Source organism: Equus caballus, chromosome 4 (assembly GCF_041296265.1).
Source record: "Equus caballus isolate H_3958 breed thoroughbred chromosome 4, TB-T2T, whole genome shotgun sequence".
Classification (NCBI taxonomy): Eukaryota; Metazoa; Chordata; class Mammalia; order Perissodactyla; family Equidae; genus Equus; species Equus caballus.
The window spans coordinates 14,298,465-14,320,694 of NC_091687.1; the positions used below are offsets into that span (position 1 = coordinate 14,298,465).

A 22,230-nucleotide genomic window follows, 5' to 3' on the forward strand; every position below is an offset into this window, starting at 1 on the left:
AACTGATTTTGGAATAAGATTTGTTATTATTGGGTACACTAGATTTGTCAATTCCTGAATATCCCAAGGGAGTTACTTTTCCTGTGTAGGTCAAGGTAGGGGACAATCTACATTGTAGATGGCAATATAAACCAAAGTTTCAGTTTGATTTCCTCCAATAATTTTCTTCTTAGTAATTAAAAAATTGCCCTTGAGTAGGCAGAGGGGATAGTGTCAGAGTTCCAGGGTGGAGTTTCAGAGTCTCTACTTGGGACCCTGGAGTTGGTGTCATTGAAGTCACAGGCCAGTGAACCCAGCACACATCTTGCTTCACTCCATCCTGCAGCAGGTCCCTTCTGAAGCACTCCACAGGGTCTCCAGTAACGATGGCAGCATCCTTTGTTAGACAGTACACATATACTGCAAGGCATGCGTCTGCTGCCAGCACTGTCCGTAATTGGAAAATGTCACCCTGCACAGGAAAAGCAAGCACAGAATATCCATATGTTTTGGGTTTTTGAGTGGGTTTTGGGGGGGTTTTTGTTTGTTTTCTTTTTTGTCCCCCCCTTTATGACACAGGCTGGCAAACTTTCTGTAAAGGCCCAGGTAATAAATATTTTAGGCTCTGTTGGTCATACGGCTCCAACCCAGCTACTCAACTCTGCCATTGTAGCATGAAAGCAGCCCCAGACAATAAGTAAACTGCTAAGTATGGCTGAGTTCCAATAAGTCTTTTGTATTTGTAGAAATAGATTTGCATTTCATATAATTTTCATGTGTCACAACCTATTACTCTTCTTTTGCTTTTTTTCCCAATCATTCAAAAATGTAAAAAGCTCATGGCCATTCATGGAAAAACAAGTGGTAGACCCAATTTGGCCCATGGGCTATAGTTTGCCCATATATATAGTTTGAATATTCCGTAAGGATTTTCTGGAAGTTTCCCTCTGCTGTCGAGCAGATGTACTTCCCCATCTGTACCTTAGGACCATCTCAAATGTGCCTGAGCTGATCATCACCTCCCAACAGCAGGGCCTCCCTGGGCTGGCCTGCCTGGCCCACCAGAGCGGAAAGCACACGGTGTGGTCTCTCAGAGGAGAGGTGTGGACAGATCTGTGATGGTGCTTGCTTCCTTCTAGGGACAGAGTGGTCAGCTACACGCTTGGCCGCAGGCTTCCGACAGATCATGTGAGTGGACAGCTGCAGTTCCGCTTCGAGATCACTTCCTCCATCCACCCAGGTATTTTCAGCATGAACTTCCTGTCTTATTCTAGCCTAGTGTCAGAGTGTGGCTCCTTTCTCTAAAACACAATAACAGGGCTGGCCCAGTGCTATAGTGGTTAAGTAGGCACACTCAGCTTCAGGAGCCCAGGGTTTGCAGGTTCATGATCCCGGGGGTGGACCTACACACGGCTCATCAAGCCATGCTGTCGCAGGATCCCACATACAAAACAGAAGAAGATTGGCACAGGTGTTAGCTCAGGGCCAATCTTCCTCACCAAAACAAAACAAAAAAAATACAATAACCATGGTTCTCTCCAGACATGTCCTAGGTTTCGTGGTTCTCTATCTTATCCATTTGAAGCCCAGAAGCCAGTGGTCTGTTCTGGAAACCGGGTTGCTGTCCCCTTGATCGAGAGGCTCCTCTTCATTCTGGTGACCCAAAGGTAGAGAGTTAGATGGTGCAGTGGGCATTGACAGTGAGGCCAACGTAGATATGGAGCCATGTCTAATTTATCATTTTACTCCCAGCACCCAAATAGGAGGCACTTAATAAATGTTTAATTATTGCATACATGAGTGAATGAATGAACGTGAACATGAATGAACATGATACATGTCATATTGTTAAAGATCTATGATTGTACAGTGGCTTTTTACAATATCACAGGGAAAATGAGAACTTTAAATTGGATAGGGGACTTTGGAATCATCCAGTGTTCAGTTTTTCAAGCCAAAACATATTTCCAAATAAGAATGATGAGATGCCTCATAATTCCACTTTTACTCCTCTCCCACAGCCCCCATCCTAAGTGCCGATCACGCTGAGAATCCTTTGGTCCTCTGGGCCACATCTATGAGCTGTTGAAGCGAATGAAGCTTTTGAGAACTCTGAGCCTGGAGCTCATCACTGCCGCTCATTAAACTCCAGTTGCACTTTTCTATATGCCCAGTATTCGCTGCAAATTAGGGGGAAACACCTGTCTTGTCCTTTCAAATTCAGCCTTTTCTACATTCTAAGAATAAAACTGACTCTTCCTTCAGTGCAGCAGTAAGGCCAGTTGCACTAGTGTGTTTGAAATGGGAGGTTCACATCTGACGGGAACCCAACAGAGCAGCTGGGGAAGGGAGAGGTGAACCGTGGTGCTGCTCCTTGAATGGTTGCTTGGTGTGGAGACCACGTTTATTTTGCCACTGTGATGACCTCCAAGTGTCGGAAGCCTTCCAGTTGGAGCTCCTGGGTGACTGCGGTTGCTCCCATCATCTTCTCTAATTGCCCAAGAACCCTACTTTCCCATCCTGCGCCCCCCCCCCCAACCCCGGGAGGCCCAGCCATAGACACACCCTGAGCAAGTATAATTAACCTCGCCTGGGATCAGCGGGGAACTGTAAGCACCCCTCCCCCATCTCTGAAGTGTTCCCTGTAGCACACATTGTTGAGCACCTACTGTGTGCTCAGGACTGGGGTAGCGCTAGCCTGTGAGCATTTTTACCAAAAGATGAATTCCCTTGAAACAACTCAGAAATATATCATGACTGCAAATTGTCATTCACATAACAAGAGCTCGTTCTTACAGAATTTTTTTAGCAGATCGCTGGCCAGGAGACACCCTCATCAACCCCTCCATCCAATACCCTAAGGCAGAAATCCCTTAGGAGACTCCTCGTCCGGCCGAGTGTAATAACCACAGTGCTCTCTCCTGGAAGGAGTGACGTTCTCTTCTTGCCCGCAGATGATGAGGAGATTTCCCTGAGTACCGAACCGGAGTCGGCGGAAATTCAGGACAGCCCAATGAACACCCTGGCGGCGAGCGGCGGCGGGGAGCCTGTGTGCGAGGCGCCGGAGCCCGCGGGGAGCACGAGGCCCGAGCAGCCGAGCGAGGGCGGCGCCGGGGACGCCGCGGGGGACGGGAGCCCCGAGCCTGCCGAGCCGGCCGAGGCAGCGGCAGGTACCGCCGAGGCAGGAGACGACGGCACGGTCTCTGTGGGACCCGATGGGTCTGGGGAGCTTCTGGCCGCGGGGCGAGAGGATGCCGAGCCCGCCCTGAGCGCGGAAGAACTGGCCGAGCGGCTGGACCTGGGTGGGGAGGCGCTGCTCCCGGGGCTGCTGGAGGACGGCGAGGCCCCAGGCAGCGCCGGGGAGCCGGGGGCCGAGGAAGCGGCGACAGAGGGCCGGGCTGGGGGGCTAGAGGAGGAGAAGGAGCAGGAGGAGGAGGGGGACGTGTCTGCCCTGGGGCAGGGGGAGGACAGGCTGCCGCTGCGGGCGTCGGTGAAGAGGAAAAGCAGGCCGTGCTCCCTGCCCGTGTCCGAGCTGGAGACCGTGATCGCGTCGGCCTGCGGCGACCCCGAGACCCCGCGGACACACTACATCCGCATCCACACCCTGCTGCACAGCCTGCCCTCGGCCCAGGGCGGCAGCACCGCGGACGACGACGGCGCGGAGGAGGAGGCCACCCTCAAGGACGCCTCCGAGAAGGATGGGCTCAGCGAGGCGGACGCGGTAGCTGCTGAGCCGCCTCCCCTGGAAGGGGATGGTGAGGACCCCGAGGGGGCCACTCCGGGCACAGCGCTCCCAGGCCACTCGGGCTTGGCCAACGGCCTGGTCCCGGATGGCGACACGCACCCCAGCACGGGGAGCGAGAGCGACTCCAGCCCCCGGCAGGGCGGGGACCACAGCTGCGAGGGCTGTGACACGTCCTGCTGCAGCCCCACCTGCTACAGCTCCTCGTGCTACAGCACGTCCTGCTACAGCAGCTCCTGCTACAGCGCCTCCTGCTACAGCCCCTCCTGCTACAACGGCAGCAGGTTCGCCAGCCACACCCGCTTCTCCTCGGTGGACAGCGCCAAGATCTCCGAGAGCACCGTCTTCTCCTCGCAGGACGACGAGGAGGAGGAGAACAGCGCGTTCGAGTCGGTGCCCGACTCGGTGCAGAGCCCGGAGCTGGACCCCGAGTCGGCCAACAGCGCCGGGCCGTGGCAAGACGAGCTGGCCGCCCCCGGCGGGAGCGTGGCGAGAACCGGGGAAGGTCTGGAGTCCCCCGTGGCGGGACCAAGCAGTCGGAGAGAAGGTTAGACCTCAAACCTGATCAGAGGGAGCATAGGACCACCAGGGGGACACAGGTCTCGCCAACATGGTTTACAAACAGGAGAAAGGATCAGTCCCAGTGGGGTTGCTGCGGCCATGTGTGCCTGTCCTGTACATGTATGTGTGCATGTGTCTATGTGTATGTAAGTATCTGTGACTGTGGCTAGCTGACACGCCACCTCCTCTCAGGTGTACACCAGGAATTGCAACTAGTTGAATGGGAGTGTGCACCTGTATGCGTGCTTCTCTGTTTTAACTAATCCCCAGAACTGGTTAGTGACACGTTACCCTTCTAGTCCTTGCCAGCAACCAGAGCCTCAAGGCTAGTATCAAATGATATAAGCAGGAAACGATCATCAACATTAGGTGCATAATGTGTAAATATCTGCTGACTTCCCAAACTTATTAGCAATAACTGTTAATATAAGTAGAAGAACATTGATTTTTACCTCTGTTTTAGAATTTAACCAGCCCCTGTACATATGGATCTGTATAGCTTACATCTATTTGTCATTATTTGTCTGCTCAATTCTCGTTGTTGTTGGTTTGTTTTCTGTTGGTTTTTGTTGTTGTTGTTTGCTATTTTGACTAATGGAGGGAAGAATAACATGAATGTGTCAATTACTTTGTTTCAAGTAAGATTCGAATCCAAAAGCTGCCACCTTTAGTTTTAAAATGTGCTCTGTATTTTAACCAAAGACGTTCCTTCTTAGTCATGCCTGTGGAATCATATATAAAATTAATTTGCTAATTTGCTTTTCCTTATCCAGAATTGGGAACTATTTTTCAGTCGAGTGACAGTGACATAGGGGGAAATAATTCAAAAGTCACACAATAATATGAAATAATTCAGTTGTCTTAAAAGAGATAAATATGGATTCTGTTATTTTGCTGGTCTACTGTTTAAATCAGCCTTCAAACAAAATGTGGTGGGACTGTCTCTAGATTGTAAGCTCAAGGGCCAGAATCGTCTATTCTTTGTGTTTGAATTCTCAGCACTTAAACAAATGCCTGGCACCTACAAATTTTTACAGGAACTAAAGTAGCACAAAAAAATTAATTTTTAAGTATTCAGCAATGCCCAATTCTACATTTCAGAGAAAACAGGAGTGAGGGGAAGAGGCACAGGTAATAAGGAGACACACAAGGAAATTGGTAAAGAAAGAAACACAGGGAGGGAAACCGTAGTGACAATAAAACTTAGTGACATACACTATGGAAGGGCACCCATGAGAGTGAGAATGGGGTGGACAGTTCCCTTCTTTAACAAGGATGTTTTGAGGACCTTCTTTGTTCTGGGCCGGATGCTGTGTGCCGGGCACAGGAAGGTGGATCAGCATCAGATAACATATGGAAGGTACTCACTAATTACAACAGAATTAGAAATTATTCCAGTATACGCAGAGTTGGGGATCCACACACAAAGGGGCACAACTAGGAGCTGGCAGGGATATTTTAGAGCAGAGGATGGCAAAGTTTTTCTGTAAAGGGCCGGATAGTAAATATTTTAGGCTTTGTGGGTCAAGAAGCAAAAGTAGGCAACTATTCTCACCAAAAGGCTATTTTTTCTAACGGTTTTACATTTAAAAGGGTAATAGCCATACTTAACTTGAAGCCATACAAAAACTAGGCTAGATTCGTAGTTTGTCAACCCGTTGTAGCCTATAGGTGTATTTTGACCGCCATGTTGGGAGACAGTCCACACATGTTTAATTGAAAATTGGCTCAGTATGCATTTATATAGAAGCGTGTTTTACCAAAAAAGACACTGTCCATGGGCTTAAGGGATGAACAGTACATCAGGGAGAAGCTGCCCCCTTGAGAAAGGACAGGCAAGTGTTTCAGGGCCATAGTGGAAGTCTTTGCAGGGCAGTTTCTAAAGAAATTTCTAAATTCCTGAATTCCTCAGACCAGAAACTCAGAAAAGGTTAAGCAGCACCTGCGTGCTTCACTGTGGTGGGGACAATGGGAGGTACAAAGATTCCCAAGAGGGCCTGTCGATCTCACGAAGGCCATGCACACGTTGGCATGTGACTTCTTCACAGCCGGTCTTCCGTACCTCTAGAGTGAGTCCAGAGCTAATGGTGGGTGTCAGCATTGTGGATCTGTCCCCCACTCGCCACCAGGCTTCCAAGAGCACATGCTCAAAGAAAGCAAGACTTTGAAACCATATGCACGAGGGCCCTCTTCTGCCCTGAGAATCACTCTTGCGTCCTCACCATGACTTCTAAGATCGCAGATTCTTTCCAAGGTAGATTTGCTGCACACGTGCCCACATAGCTGAGTCTGCCGCAATTTATGGAGGATGTATTCTTTATCTACTTTTTGCTTTTTTTGCTTTTATAAAAACCTCCTTTTTGAACCTCAACATAGAATAGTATTTAAGAACTTTCTGCAGATCGAATGAAAGGAGCAATATAATGCTGTGATTAGGAACTCAGGCTGAAGCCCCCTGGGTTTATACTCAGTCCCACCACTTTCTAGCCATGATGCCTTAGCCAAGTTCCCTGAATGCTCTATGCCTCATGTGTAAAATGGGTGGAAATATAGACTCTACCTCAAAGGGTTATTGGAAGGATTAAATGAGATGCTACATATAGAGCACTCAGCCTCTCACGGAGTGAGGCTTCTTCCAGGCAGATAAGCAGTGAGGCTCACTTTGAAAGTGGAATATATTTCCTTCTCAGAAGTTCTAGCAGCTCTGAACACTTGCTTTGTGTTTGAGGCAAGGGTGATTGCGTGGAGCCGCGTCCTCGTGCTGAACAGAACTGCTTGCTGCTTCTGTGCGCTCCATCCATTCGGTTGGCTGAGATGCTTCGGTCCCATCATTGCCTTTGCTTGGGGTTCACCAGCAGGGGGGCTCAGCTCCATTAACCCCCGCAAGCAACAGTATTGTCTCCACTAGCTTGCAGGAGTATTTAACCTGATTGGTTGAATTAATTACAACAAGGTAAGTTTGTTGTTTTTTTTCAAGACGCTAAATTTAAAACACAACAGCTGGTGACATAACAACTATACCATTGTTTTTTAGTTTCTGCCACTAAACACTGACAAACATGAGTGTGGTGTCCACTAAGCATGGAGGCCATCTTTGAAACAAGAGTCGGTTTGCAAGGAGATATGTATGCTACCTTGACTTCAAGTCTCAGAGGACCCCAAGGATTTGAGGAACATACCAGAGTTTGCAGGAGAAATAGTGTTGTCTATTTAACATTCAGAAAGACCCTTTGTTCCTAAATACATCTCTCTTTTTGTTTTCCTAGTTAGCTCTAGGAATTAAACTGTTAAATTAAACCTACCTAGCTTCCTTCCTGATTCATTAATTTTTTTTTTAATCAGTTCTATGGCTGTAGAGTGAGAAGAAATAATCATTCTTTCCATGTATGGACATTTGGAGAAATATTTGAAATTTGAGGTCCTACAAAGATCTTAACCACTGTTTTTCACAGTTTCTCTCCTTTTTGACCCAAGGGATAATGGAACACTTGCAATTTGCATCAGCCATGGAGGGCAGAGGAAGGAGAAGCCTTGAGCTTTGTCCTCTAGCCAAGGATCGTGTGAGGCAGGGGACACCAGTCTGAATGAGGGCTGTCTCGTGGCCTGGGCCCGTCTAGCTGTCAAAGATCAAGAGCAATTGCCTCTGATTATGTGACCCAAACAGCTGGTGCTGTAGGCCTCCCGTCCACATGGCCACTCTACACACGGTGTTACCAGGACCTGAGGACATTGTGAAATAGGAACACCGTTTTATAACATTGTTCAGTTCATTATAAGTCTGACTGACAATGTTGTTAGCTATGTCTGCAATAATCAAGGCATGCGTCCTGTGGATATGTTTATTTCCAAAATTTCTCCATGTTCGTGTTTCTTCTTCCTTCTATCCCACTTCTGTGTTTCTTTCTAGTTTTTCTGTCTCCGTCTTCTTGCTTCTGATCTACTTTCTTCGTCTCTTGTCATTTTCTCTTTCCAGAGCACCCTGGCTTGTCTGATTCTTCCTCAAAATAGTCTGAAACAATCACAAGATCCCACTGCTCCTTGGCTCCCCACCCAGCCCCTAGCTTCCATACTATAGGAATTTACCTTCTTGGCCCACCAGTTCCTTAACCCCATCTTGAAAAGTCACCATCTAAGCGTTTCATTCCAAAACCAAAATCTGAAAAATGGCTTATTGGCAGCCCTCTGATGAAACCTATTCAAACAAGGAGCTGTAATTTTGCACAGGCCTGCTGAGCTTTTGTGGGACCTTATAAATGCTGTACTTCCCTCAGACAGGACCGTTTCTTTTGCTAGCCTAAAGTCCAGCTCTGCCAATTTTCTTTTGGGTCCCTTTGTGATGCCACCTTCCCATCTAGATAATTCAGGTGGTGACAGAATCAGATCCTGATCCTACATATTGGTCTGTGTGGTACAGATCACAGTCATGAGGTGTTTGGCTATTTTCTTCAGGAGTTTTTGAAAATAATTCCCTCTATTCCCTCTCTCATGAATGACTGTGGATGTAGCAAACTGACACAAAAAATAGACTGCCCACTCTTTGGGGTTTTTTCATGTAGTAGCTTGTTCTACAGTCATGCTTTTTTGATGACGTTGCCACAGCAATGAATGAATCTGAATGTCTTGACTATCTTGTCCATAGGTGAATGTCCTATACTCCATAATTCCCAGCCAGTAAGCCAGCTTCCTTCCTTGAGGCCTGAACATCATCACTACCCAACAATCGATGAGCCTCTTCCACCAAGTAAGCTTTAGTTTTTAAAATCTATGTCTTAACTCTTCCTATCAAGTCTAAACAGGTCAGTATGAACTTGTATGTAAATATCCAAACTCTTCCCCAACTCCATACCTTACACGGTTATCAAAAACCAATATGGCACCTACTATAGAAACTGTTTGGGTTTTTTTGACTAATGGTTTTGGCATGTGATCTTGAAGAGATAACTCAGTATTTTCAGGGTCTCTCAACTTATCAAATAGAGAGCATTTCTTTACAAGATTTGGCTAGTCCTTGCAAACTGTACAGGACCCTGAAATCCCAAATTTTACTATTTTATATTTAAAAGTTTACAGTTCAAGATGGAATAATCCTGTTGTTCTCCATGGACGCTGTTATGTCACAAGCATCTCCATGTAAAAAAAAAACATTTCAACCCATCAGGACCCACGAACTTGCATTTTCCTTACTATAACTTGCATCAATAGGTGACAGCCTCAGATTTCTTCTGCAGTTCTGTCATTAGGGATAGAATTCAGTATCATTTTCTCCTAGTAACTGGAGTGTAATTAATTATCTAACTAATCATTTGAACTTGAGAAAATCATTAAATATCTCAGAAACTCAGTTTTCTCATTTATAAAATAAAGCTTTAATTTCCTCATCTGCTAACTGCTGGATTTGGAGCAGGAAATCTCTAGATACTCCAGCTTTAACCTTATAATACTCCATTATAATAAATCTATAAAAAGGAACTGACACCCCAGACATTGTACATTCACTTAGCATCACATGTGTTCATGAAATCTAAAACATCTCTGTTTCGGTTTAGGCTTGTTTTTTAAGCAAAGATAACCTTTAAGATGTGATAAATTTTATAACTGGAAATCTTTCCCGGATGCAAGGAATCAATGTTTCTTTACGTTCTTTTGCCTGTGCTTAAATTAAGCACAGTTACAGTTCTCCAAAGGAGAAATGCTTATTCCTTAATTCACCTGTTCTTGGTAATGTGATATGTTTTACATTTACACTGTTCTGTTCAATTGTAATTTATCAGTGAGAAGAGAATGAGTATCTTTCATATGTAGACTAATGTAAAGGAACACAGTATTTGTTTTAGGGGCCAGGCCAAACGTTATGTCCTTTAACTTTTTATGGCTGATTTCTTTCTTTATCCATTGATTTGTGGATACTCCATAAATGAATAGCAAAATTTCAGTGTCACTATAGATACTTCCTGCTTAGCACTTATCTGAAAAACATCTATGACATTCTCTCCAGAAAAGGAACACTTTCCTTACAACAAATAACCTCTCAGTGTGTGTGCATGAAGTGACCTCCAATCCATGCCAGAGGAATAACTAGTTACACGTACAGTTATTTTATATAATTGAATGTAAGTCCATTTTAAAGAATACATTGTATAGGCTGCTTGCAATAATGAAAACGAATTTCTCCAGATAGGTTTCGATTTTCTGTCCATGCAACCCTGAAAAAAATATTAGAAAAGTTGGTAGTTAAGCCTAACAACTGAGTTTTCTTAGATAATCTTAAATAGTACATGGATGACTTCATCACCGATAGGCCTTCGTTTGACAGATATTTATTGAATGCTTCCTCTGTGCGAGGTTCTGTTTTAGGTAAGCAAAACAAAGACCCCTGCCCTCATGGACCTTCTAGTCTAGTCTGGCAGAGACAGACAATAAACAAAGAAAAGAATGAAGGAGGAAATAGTGGAGCACATTGGATGGTGATAAGTACTATGGAAAGACCAAAGCAGAGCAAGGAAGGGCATCTGGAACGCGTGGTGGTGGCTGGTTTGGAATTTTAAATAGGGTGGTCGTCACCGAGAAGGGAACATTTGAAGCTAGACTTAGAGGCAGTAAGGGAGTTGTCCACGCAAGTGTTGGGGAGGAAGAGCTTTCTCAGCAAGGAGAGGGGCCTGCCTGGTGGGTCCTAGGATCAGCGAGGGCACCAGTGTGTCGGGAGCAGACTTAGGAAGGGAGGAGCAGCAGGGGATGAGGTCAGGGAGATATCAGGGATGCAGGTCACATAGGGCCTTTGGCTTTTACTCTGCATAAAGGGGGACATTGTAGGTTTTTGAGCAGAGAAGTGATGTTGTCTGACTTAGGTTTTAAAAGGATTCTGTGGTTGCTTTGTTGACACTCAGTTGTGAGGAGGAATGGTAGAAGCATGAGACCCAACGGAAGTTATTGCAGTGACCCAGGAGAGGAGCCATGGTGGCCTGGGCCAGGGTGGGAGCAGTGCAGATGGTGAGGAGTGGTCGGTCAGATTCTGCAAATATATTTGGTAGGTAGATTTGCTGACAGATTGGATGTGATGTGTCAGAGAAAAATAGGAGTCAAGAATGATCTCAAGAATTTTAACCTAGAAGGACAGAGTTGCCTTCAACTGAGAGGGGAAGGGAAATCTGCAGATCAAGCAGATTTGGACGGGAAAGATTGGAAGCTTGATTTTGATCCTGTTATATTTGAGATGTCATCCACGTGGTGATGTCAAGAAGGCAACTGGATGCATCAGTAAAGTTCAAGAGAAAAGCCTAGACTACAAAGATGGTATTACGTTTGTTAAAGGGGAAAAAAAGTACAATTCTGTAGGCTTTTGTTAGTATGATAACTAAAGATGACACATTCTTGGAGTCTCCATTGTTGTTAGACTTCATGGAAAATACATAATTCAGTATTTGATAGGTCCTTCAGTCACAAATGAATTGGCACCAATGAATTACTCTAACTTGCCCCAGCATTGTAAAGGTATGGTTTTCAGGCGTCTGTTTGGGTATCATGGTGCCAAGTCCATCGGGACATGCTGAGGCCTGAAGTTCTATTTGGAAATTTTTTCTTTATACAATATGTGAAAGTAGATTCTTTACAAAGCAACCCAGAAAGCAGCCTTATTACCTTGAATTACACTTAGCTATTATTTCCCGAATATTTATGAATATATAATTACCACTATGCATTACAGATATTTAATATATTGACAAAAGGGCCTGTCTGTCTTGCCATCCTTTTCCATGAGTGATTTGGAAATACTTGTAGAAAGAAGTTATTATCATCGCTGCGCTATTCTCCAGTTTTTTTCCTTAGAGAATTTATGAGACTGGAGCTTTGTCTTTGAAGGAATCGTTCCTTTACTGGGGGCGCCTGAGGGCAGGAATGTGTGTGCCTCGTGGTGTGCCCTCAGGACCTGGCCTAGTTTCTAGTTCATGGTGAGCACCAAGAGGAGTTTGTTCAATCGAATCGAATAGCATGATAGTCTTCAAAGATTAGTGCTCATTCTTTGTTGGATGACAGTCGTCTTGGGTTCCAGAAAAAAACTGTCCAATTGCTACTAGTTTGGGAATCACTGAAATTTCAAAATTCTTGGATCAAGATTAATTACCTAGTATTTACACATATACACAATTTCATCATTGAGCTAATGAACATTGACAACTAAGAATTGATGACTGGATTATGTGGTGGTCAATTTTAGTCAAAACATCCTAGAATATGTTTATATGATCTGACTACATTTTTTCTTCAGATTGTCTTAGCTAAATTTGGTGGTTTCTGGTATTTCGGTTTTCATTAGGCATTATTTGGCAATTCTTCAGGTAGATGTCAGACATAAGCCATAATGTTCACAAACAGATATACTGTGCACATATAAAACCATAAATATACCAAATATATCGTTTTTCACTTAAAAATTGAGAGTTGCTATGTCATTACCTGAATGATAATTTTTCAATAGAATTGTTAATATCTGACCTACTCCCAAAAGCTATGGCTTTTCTCACTTCAAAGGCTGAATGGTTTCCCTGTGTTTGCAATCATTTTTGCATTTTCTTCTTTAATCTAACACATTTTGCAGCATAACTTTATCATGAAGCTGTTATTTCCACCACATTTTTGCCTGTGGGCTCTAAAAGCTTTGCCCATTTCTGTATGGCAGACATTGCTCTTCCATGTTAAGCTCAGATATTACTTCCAGCTCTCTCGGTTTGGAGGACTTTTTCATGCACCCCACCCCACGCCAGCGCCTACATATGTTATGTAGTGTATCACCTATGCTTCCACCTTTGAGTTTGTTGTTTTTTAAATTTGAGAAGTAAAGGAACTTTATCTTTATCTTGGGCTCCCTCTACTGTTTGGGATGATTATCAACAAAGAGCTATTGAAAAGCTTGATGTTTGTTGATAGTTGTTATTGATTTGGTTTTGTTTCGGTCAAGAGATATCTGGCAGCCACAGGTGGGTTGAATAAACACTGTGAATTTACGACTTATCAAAAGGATGATTTGAAACCCAAATCCTTCCATTTTCCCTCTCAAGAGGAATGGCAATCGATTAACTTTGCCAAGTATCAGATAGAGATCATCTAAAGTTGCGTGTACAGTACTTTAGAACTGTAGTTAAAACTAGTTTTAATACGGGGGCCATTATTCCCTCCCCAGACTCGTCGCCCTCTATCAGATTTGGCAAAGAAAGGATCCTGCAGCATCCCAGTGTCAGCTCTCACCGGAGGACATTTCCAATCTTCTAGCTGTCATTTGAGTGGCCAAGAAGATTGACAGGATGGAAATTTTTAAAGGAAGAAATAAACTAAACATTAGACTCTCTTTAGAAATTATTAGAATTTTAATGTAGGTCATATATGAGGAACCCTAGTTACTGTTTAAAATGGCCCAGCAGAGAATCTGAATCCAGTAGGCTCTTTTCTGGAATGCTCGTTCCATGCCAATGCCCCAGAAGTCATGGCAGGTGCTGGGGGCAGTGTCTGGCCTTCAGCAAGTAACCAATGGTGAGTTCTGCCTGCAGAAGACCTGGAAGTAGCGTCTGTTTCACAGGGGTCAGTAGTTTGTCCTTGATTTTTCTTTTTGCCTTTTTATTCCACGCTAGACTGGGAAGCTCGCATTGACAGCCACGGGCGGGTCTTTTATGTGGACCACGTGAACCGCACGACCACCTGGCAGCGTCCAACCGCAGCAGCCACACCCGACGGGATGCGGAGATCAGGGTCCATTCAGCAGATGGAGCAACTCAACAGGCGGTTGGTGATCAGCATGCAATGAGCTCCTAGAAACCACAGAGAAAGGAGAATGGCAGCTAAAGAAACTCTCTCTGACGCTTTCCTGCTCAGATGGTGTCAGGAGGCTGAAAAGTAATTAAGTATCTTAAGAAACCAGTTCAGAGTAGGTATTTGGAAAGCTAGATTTAGAATTTGGCGGCAGGGAACAAGCTAAGCCTGAGTGTCATTTAAAGATGGGAAATCCTCTGAACTTCTTGATGGCTTGGGCTCAAAAACAAGTGTTCTTAACCAAGCGCCCATGGGTTACCCAGGTGTTCACTGAGGACCTCCGTGTTCCATGAACCCTCCAGAAATTGTATGCAAAATTATACATGGATACACATTTTTCTGCCAGACTGGTCCATATTCATCATAAGATTCTCAAAACAGTCCAGAACTCAAACAGTTGAAAGCATTCTGAGGATAACTTCCATAGAATGCCAAAAGCTACCCGGGGAAAAACTCTCATAAGTCACTGTTTTCATGTCTACCCTGGTCCCGTAATTGCCGTATACTCAGAAATACTAATTCTTAAAAATCCTTCCTCTTAGAAATGTTTAAAAAATTTTTTTGAGAATCGTTTTGTCTAAAAACCAGACCATTACTTGTGAACTTGTAAGGATGTCAGTTTGTTCTTAACCTGCAAACGAAACCCTAAATAGCATCTCTCCCATGCTGTGAGAAAGTGTGAGCATCGTATCTGACATCTGGCTTCTTTAAGACCAGCATGGCGGCTTTGGGATACTTTGAGTAGCCGGGAATGCAAGCTACAGGCTCAGCTTCAGTTAGCGTGTTAGTACAAAGCTAAAAGAGAGGTTGAGAGGGCCTAAAAAGGATAAGAACTGGGTTTGGGGGACACACCTATTGATAGCAAATGTCCTTTGAAAGTTAACTGTATTAGCCAGAAAAAAACAAAGTGGAAAATTTAGTCCTATTAAAAGTTCATAGAGGGGCTAGCCCATGGCCAAGTGGTTGGGTTCGCGCACTCCACTTTGACGGCCCAGGGTTTCACCAGTTCAGATCCTGGGCACAGACATGGCACCGCTCATTGGGCCATGCTGAGGCGGCGTCCCACATAGAAGAACTAGAATAACCTGCAACTAGGTTATACAACTATGTACTGGGGGGCTTTGGGGAAAAGAAGAAAAAAATATTCATAGAGACCAAAAATTGAACTTCCAGTGACTGTTGTACACAGAGGTGCATGCTTTAGGTGCAAATCACTGGGACTCTTTTATTGCTTGAGCATTTGGAGTTTATTTGCTTTCCATTTTTCCCTGTCACTAGCCATAAAGGATTTTCATTGGCAGCATATTTCTCCACTATGATTCCTGTAGAAGGAAAGCATATTACAAGGAACAACTTGTGATAATTCAGTTTTATTAGATATGAAAGCACCAAAAATCCCTGAGAGAGTCCTTTCATGGTGAGTGCGCCAAAACTCCGATAATAAAAATGGAGCGGGGCCAGCCAGGTGGCACAGCGGTTAAATTTGCATGTTCCACTTCTGTGGCCTGGGGTTCGCTGATTCGGATCCCAGGTGCGGACATGGCACCGCTTGGCAAGCCATGCTGTGCCGGGTGTCCCACATATAAAAAGTAGAGGAAGATGGGCACAGATGTTAGCTCAGGGCCAGTCTTCCTCAGCAAAACGAGGAGGATTGATGGCAGATGTTAGCTCAGGGCTAATCTTCCTCAAAAAAAAAAAATGGAGAGAGCACAGCAAGCTCATCTTACATAGAGACAGAGTTGAGATTCCACAGGCAAAAGAGCTTCTAAGTCTGTCTTGCCAGAATGGATAAGCTGAAGTTGTTTCACAGACTAAGACATAGGGAGAGCATCATGAGGCTGTGTCTGTGAGAAGCGATGTTTGGACACTAAAACAGAACAGTCAGTCGGAAGCAGAAGTAAGCACCTTGACCTATGACATGAAAATCCATGAAAGTTCATGGTGTTCAGGTTGTATAATATAAAAATTATACAACTGCATCCTGAAGCAGGCCTCCAAGAGAAGTTTTGCAAGCTTGGATCTGTAAATTCCCGTGGCCTCCAGTGGAGCTGAACTCACTGAGAGAGGCAGCTGGGGTTTGCTGAATAGGAAGCTGTGTTTGCTGCATCCGTCTGGACAGATAAAAAGAAAAGAAATTCAGTGATTTGAGAAAGTGCTTATTTCTCATGAGAAAACCTACCTAGGGAAGGTCAGATAACCGTGAGATAAGCATCCAGGCTCCTCAGGACTTATTTTAACCATTGCTTCCAAGTAGTTAACGTTTTTCAGTGATTTGGCATGATAACAGCAGCCACGAAAGCCAGTCTTTTATCCATCTCACATGTGATCACACGCAGGGCTCGTTTTTTGATAACCTGCAGCTGTTGGGAGAAATTTACAAGGATCACTGTCCCACAGCAAAACGGAAATATTTCTCAGTGTTGCAGGGAGTTTCCTTTCACTCCTGACAGGCTGAAAATCAAACGTGCTCGTGCAAGGAGACGCCCACTGAGAAATGCAAAGTGCACAAAAGCAATGCATGGTGACCGCATTCAAACTCGGCCACCTCCCACGCACAGCACACTTGTCTTGGCCTTTATGGCTCTGCCACATGTTCCCACCGCAGGGAAGTCCTTCATGCCTGCCTTCCACCTGGTACACTTCTCATGCTGCAAAGGCCCAATGCAGGTGCATGTGCCCCCTGAAACCTTCCAGAACCCTCCACACTGAGCCACACTGCCTCCTCTACAACCCGTGAGTGGTCTAGTGCCTGACTCTGGAACAGTCCTTCCCTTTCTACCTTATTCTTCTGTGTACGCCTCCCAATGCCTGGTACGGGGCCAGATTTAACAGGACTCAGGGCAAGACTGTTTCCCATGTTAATTTCTACACTTTCAGGATATCCTGAATTAACTAACTCCACTTTCACAAATATTTATTGAGCAAGCAGAAAATATAAATATGTATTCTCATTTTAAACAATCAATTAAAATTTGATCTTTTAGTTATTTGGATAAAGCTATTATAATATTAAGAGAAATGGAAGTTTTAAATAGGAAAAAAATGATCGATAATCCTACTACCCCAAGGTTTAGCTTTTTAAAAAATTCATCTATCTTTGATTTTCATAGACCTGCACAGTCCTTACATAGTTATGATAATATATAGTTTTATATTCATTTTTCACTTACTACCCTGTAAGCATTTTCATATCGCCACATCATCTTAAGATGATCCTTTAGATGGTTGTATACTACTCCATTGAATGGATATAATTTAGTAACTTAATTTGCCCTTAGTTTGGATGTTTTGCTTATTGCTTTGTATCACCATTTTTGAGAAGGCCCAAGGGCCTGTTCAATATGAAGATTGTGTTACAGAGGGTGTTTCCTTAGGGCCGGATTCCCAGAAGGACAGGCCAAGGGCAGTCACTGTGGTTTTGGTATTTGCTATCAATGCGTAAATGTGTTCTAAAATGATTCTGGGGGTTCGCTGTGCCAACAACAACAGCATCACTTCCGTCGCATCTTCTGGTTGGTTTCTGCTGACTGAGTTGGTGCTCCTGCTGTTTTGGGGCGTCTTACATCGCTCTTCTTGGACGGAAGGTCAACTTTTGCTTCCAGGAGCTTCTCTTTTACCAATCGCAGCTCCTCCCACGAGACTCGTCTCTTCTTGGACCTTGGTTGTTTGCTTTGGTTTGGTTCGGCTTGGTTTTCAAAGGTTTCATTTTTCTTTTTTGGCTTTGTGTGTGTGTGTGTGTGTGTGTGTGTGTGTGTGTCCATTTACAGGTTAGATTTTCCGGCAGACCTTCTTACCAATTTCCATAAACTCTTTACATAATATAAATATTTAACCTTTTGCTGCAAAAAAAAAAAAATAAATAAAACCTCGTGAGGGAGGAGATTGAAGGACAATTCTTGATGAAATAGAAGGGAACCAGCGTTTGACCCCTGTCTCATCTTTAAAGCAGAGTGAGCCCATGAGGCTGCAGTCTTGCCCTCACTGGGTGATCCCTCCAAAATCACTGTGTGTCCCGCTTCTTTGAAACTGCGCCTGCACTTCAGTGAAGATCAGGGTGGGCCCTGACACCTGGGATGGGAGACTGTTAACTCAGTTGGGTGTGAGATAACCAAGGTCCAGCTGAGGACATGTGAGGTTGTGACACTGCTGGCATCTTCATCATCCAATAAGATCGCATTTACTCTTAAAATCTCTTCTGTGGTCACTACACTTTGGGAGGAAAAGAGAGGCTACAATTTGACCTTCCTCTAAGCCCTGTTCTTAGAAGGTACTTATTGCTGGAACAAACCACCCCAAACTTAGTGGCATAAAATCAATAATAATTTTTATTATCATTATTATTACTATCATCATTTCTCATGGTTCTGGGTTGACTAGGTCCAGCAAGGCAGTTCTCTCTCAGGGTATCTTGTGGTTATGTAGGGTGGACACTCATATCTGGAGGTTGATGCTGGCCATTGTTTAGGTCTCTGCTGTGACTGTCAGCCAGAATGCATACACGTGGACTTTCCATGTGGCCTGGGCTTCTTCACAGCACAGCCACTGTGTTCCATCCCAAACTGTCACTTCCATTATCCTCCCTTCGTCAAGGTAGCCACAAGACCTTCTCCAATTCAAGGGGAGGGGATGTTGATTCTGCCTCTTAATAGAGTAGTAAGGTTCTGAAAGAGCATGTGGGACTAAAAATATTGTGGAGCCTTTTTTGGAAAATGCAGCCTGCCATGAGCCGTTTAGGGAAACCTCCTGACAGCAGCTTCCTTGGTCTTTGGCAAACCCAGTCCCCCCCACCCCACGGTCAAGGTGACACACTTAGGCAGCTTCTCACTGGCCTGCTCTGTGCCTCCCACCATGGCAGCCTGCCCTGAGTTCCCGCAGGGAGAACATAATAGACAGCTATCCTTCCTCTTCCTCACAGCCTCCCTCCCACAGACCTGCGAGGTCATCAATAAACACACGTGTTTCGGTCTGTAATTCTCTGCTCATCCCTGTCCTCTTCCACGTTTTCACAGGAATGCCTCGCGGTAACTGCCGCGGGCACAGGGGTCTTCTGCAAGGTGTCAGCAGTGAGTGGCTGAGTCTTTCTAGATAAAGTAATACATAAAGAAAGCCCCAGGCCAGTGATTCTTAAACCAAGCTGCAGTTAATACTACGGGAACTTGTTAGAAATGCACGTTTCAATTTTGCTTCAATTTCTGTAATTCTAACAGTCACCCAGATGATTCTCTTACAACCTAGAGACCACACTTGGGAAAAAATTCCTCTTTAAGGTCAAGGAAAGAGATACGGGTCTTCAGAAACCCTGCCACAGCAGACCTGGCCTGTGTAATGGTGCATGCCGCGGGGCCCCCATCTCGGGTTGCACTTGGAGCCCCAGTTGTCACTGCTGCCTGGACTCTTGCCTTCCTCCTTCTCTTTACACCCGTTCTTCCACGCTCACATCTCTCTCCTGAGCACAAGACCCATCCAGCAGTGTTCCCGGGCTGTCACTTGCATGATCTTAAGGACTTCCGAGTCAGCATGTCCAAATCCACACCCAAATCTTCCCTCCCCACCTGTCTGTCCTCCCGTGTGCTCATTGTCAGTGTTGGCGCTTCCACCTGCCTGGTCTAGGCAGACGCCATGAATTCACAGTTGTATCCTCCCCCTTGTTAACCTCCATACCCAGTCCGGCCCCAAATCCTGTTGAGTCTACGTGTAAAATTATTACAAATCCTGGGGCCATCCCCGTGGCCGAGTGGTTAAGTTTATGCGCTCCGCTTCAGCAGCCCAGGATTTCACCGGTTCGGATCCTGGGTGCAGACATGGCAGCGCTCATCAGGCCATGCTGAGGTGGCATCCCACATGCCACAACTAGAAGGACCCACAGCTAAAAATGTACAACTATGTACCAGGGGGCTTTGGGGAGAAAAAGGAAAAATAGAATCTTTAAAAAAAAATTATTACAAATTCTGCCACCAGATATCTCTTGCATTCGGCCCATTCTTCCATTCCTGCTGTGCCTTGAGGAAAAGGGAAGCTGAATTCTTATCAAGTTGCCTGGATAGGCGGAGAGACATTAGGCACAACAGAGGTCAGAGGAGGGGTAAGGGGGTGACTACCAGGAGTGAAGGAAGAACAGAGCAAAGAGGAACAAGACAGCTGAATATCTGCCTACAAAAATACAGTGTGAATTGGACAGAGCAGCCTCTCAAGGGCATGGAGATTTAAATTTCTGTGAGTATTTTGCTGGCAGATATAGGTGATCTTAGTGTCCCTCCAGTATGTGGGCACCCTCCCTGCAAGCAGCAGGATCCACCACCCCTGCCTGGGTCCAGGCCGTTAGCATCTCCAGCCTGGACTGTTGCAGTAGTTCCTAGCTGCTGTCCCCAGCTCCAGGCTCTTCTCCTCCAGTGCATCCTCCACACAGGTGGGGGTCATCATTCTCAGTGTCTAGCTGGCCCTGTCTCTCTGTTTCAGCGGATACCCAACCCCTACAGCCGTGGTTCTCAAAGTCGGTCCGTGGACCAGCAGCATCACCTGGGAATTAGTTAGAAATGCAAATTCTTGCCTCCTGCCCACCCCAGACCTACTTAATCAGAGATTCTGGGGGCAGGGCTGGGAAGGCTGTGATTTAACAAGCCCTGCGGGTGATTCTGATGCAGCCCAAGGAGGAGAACCTGTGCCTAGAGAATAACATCCAAACTGCTGCGGGGACGTCCTGCCAGGTGCCCCCCGCCTCCCTCTCTCTGCTCTCCTAGCACCGCCCGAGTCCTGATGCCACCACCAAGCTTCTCAGAGTTCTCCAAGGGTGAACTCTTCTGCGCATGTGATCTTCTCTGTTGTGGCCCTACACGCTCCCCAACCAGTTCGCACTCTGACTTCAAAATGCATACACCGTAGGTGTCTCCTGGTCTATTCACGCGCCTCTTTACACATCCGGGACGCATCGCTAGTGTTCCGGTTTACGTGCCATTCCCCTCTTTGTTCCGTCTTGACTGCGTGTGTTCACAGGGCGAGATCATATTCGAGGCTTCTCTTTCATCTGGAAGTCTGACACAGAGCCTGGGCATGTTGGAAGAGTCAGTAAATATTTCATAAGTACCTGGCGAGGTGACCGACTGGCTAATCAACTGAGTAAATCCCCAATTTGGGAAGAAAACTAAAATGAACCTTCAAATAAGCAGAAGACGTTTATTTGTCTGTCAGCATGCTTCTAGTGTGTAATATTTCCACAACGCCTGTCAGTCATATCAGTTACCTGTCAAATAAAAATAAATGAGTAGAACTATTATTCTAGTTTGTAGACATTACAATGATGTGGAGGTGATTTGATATTTTCATTCTAATGTTTTCAGTTACTTCCCCCACACAGTTATTCTAGACTTAGCCTGATTTTGTTTCATGCAGGGCAGAGGCTGTATTTTGTGACTAGTTATTATTTGTGTTGATTTTTTTAAAGTTACCGTACTTGAAACTCATCATAGCTCGCAAAACAAAAAAAAAGTCAGATCATCCAGAGATACTTGTCTTGCTAAGTGTTTGGGTATCTTGTGGGAATTTAAGCATTTCTTTCCTGACATTCAAGACAATTCTTTACAGACTTCCCCAGTTATCTGATTCAGAGCATCAGCCCCCCACAAGACAACAAACAAAAGTTAACTCCTGTCTTTCCGTTTTCCGACGCAAAGGTATCAAAATATTCAGCGAACCATTGCAACAGAGAGGCCTGAAGAAGATTCTGGCAGCCAGAGTTGTGAGCAAGTCCCAGCTGGAGGCAGCGGAGGAGGTGGCGGGAGTGACTCAGAGGCCGAAACTTCTCAGTCGAGCTTAGGTATGGGAGGAGGGGTCCCCAGACTCCTGGGATGGCATCCAGTGGCAGTGTGACAGCGCATACCAGCATCTCGCCCTACCTCGTGGGGTGGCACCACGCCCTGGGGTATGGGTAGCAGTGGAATGGACAAGGTCGGGGCGGAGGAGAAAGAGCTGGTGCCAGGAGGGTAAACACAAGTTTCCCACAGGGAACATAGAGAAGTGGATTCACAGTGAAGAGAACTTGTACATCAAGGCAATTTTTTCAGTGGCTTAATCATTTCTTAAGTGAATTGATTTGTTGGTGTCCTAAGGATTTTCCACTTATAAATAAAACATGCAATAAAAATTTACTGTCTAGG

At 45.2% G+C, this 22,230-nt stretch overlaps 1 protein-coding gene across 6 annotated transcripts in view; it reads left to right on the forward strand.

Moving 5' to 3' along the window:
* HECW1 (HECT, C2 and WW domain containing E3 ubiquitin protein ligase 1) overlaps positions 1 to 22,230 on the forward strand; it is a 393,767-nt gene that overhangs the window by 282,200 nt on the left and 89,337 nt on the right. For 5 of the 6 annotated variants that reach the window (XM_023638970.2, XM_014738981.3, XM_070265507.1 and 2 more), the window contains 5 exons: positions 1,119 to 1,219; positions 2,934 to 4,268; positions 8,922 to 9,023; positions 13,903 to 14,053; positions 21,748 to 21,890. In XM_023638970.2, coding sequence (XP_023494738.2) covers positions 1,119 to 1,219; positions 2,934 to 4,268; positions 8,922 to 9,023; positions 13,903 to 14,053; positions 21,748 to 21,890 — 1,832 coding nt within the window. The remainder of the gene's footprint in view (positions 1 to 1,118; positions 1,220 to 2,933; positions 4,269 to 8,921; positions 9,024 to 13,902; positions 14,054 to 21,747; positions 21,891 to 22,230) is intronic. The other variant, XM_070265508.1, reaches the window with a different exon arrangement.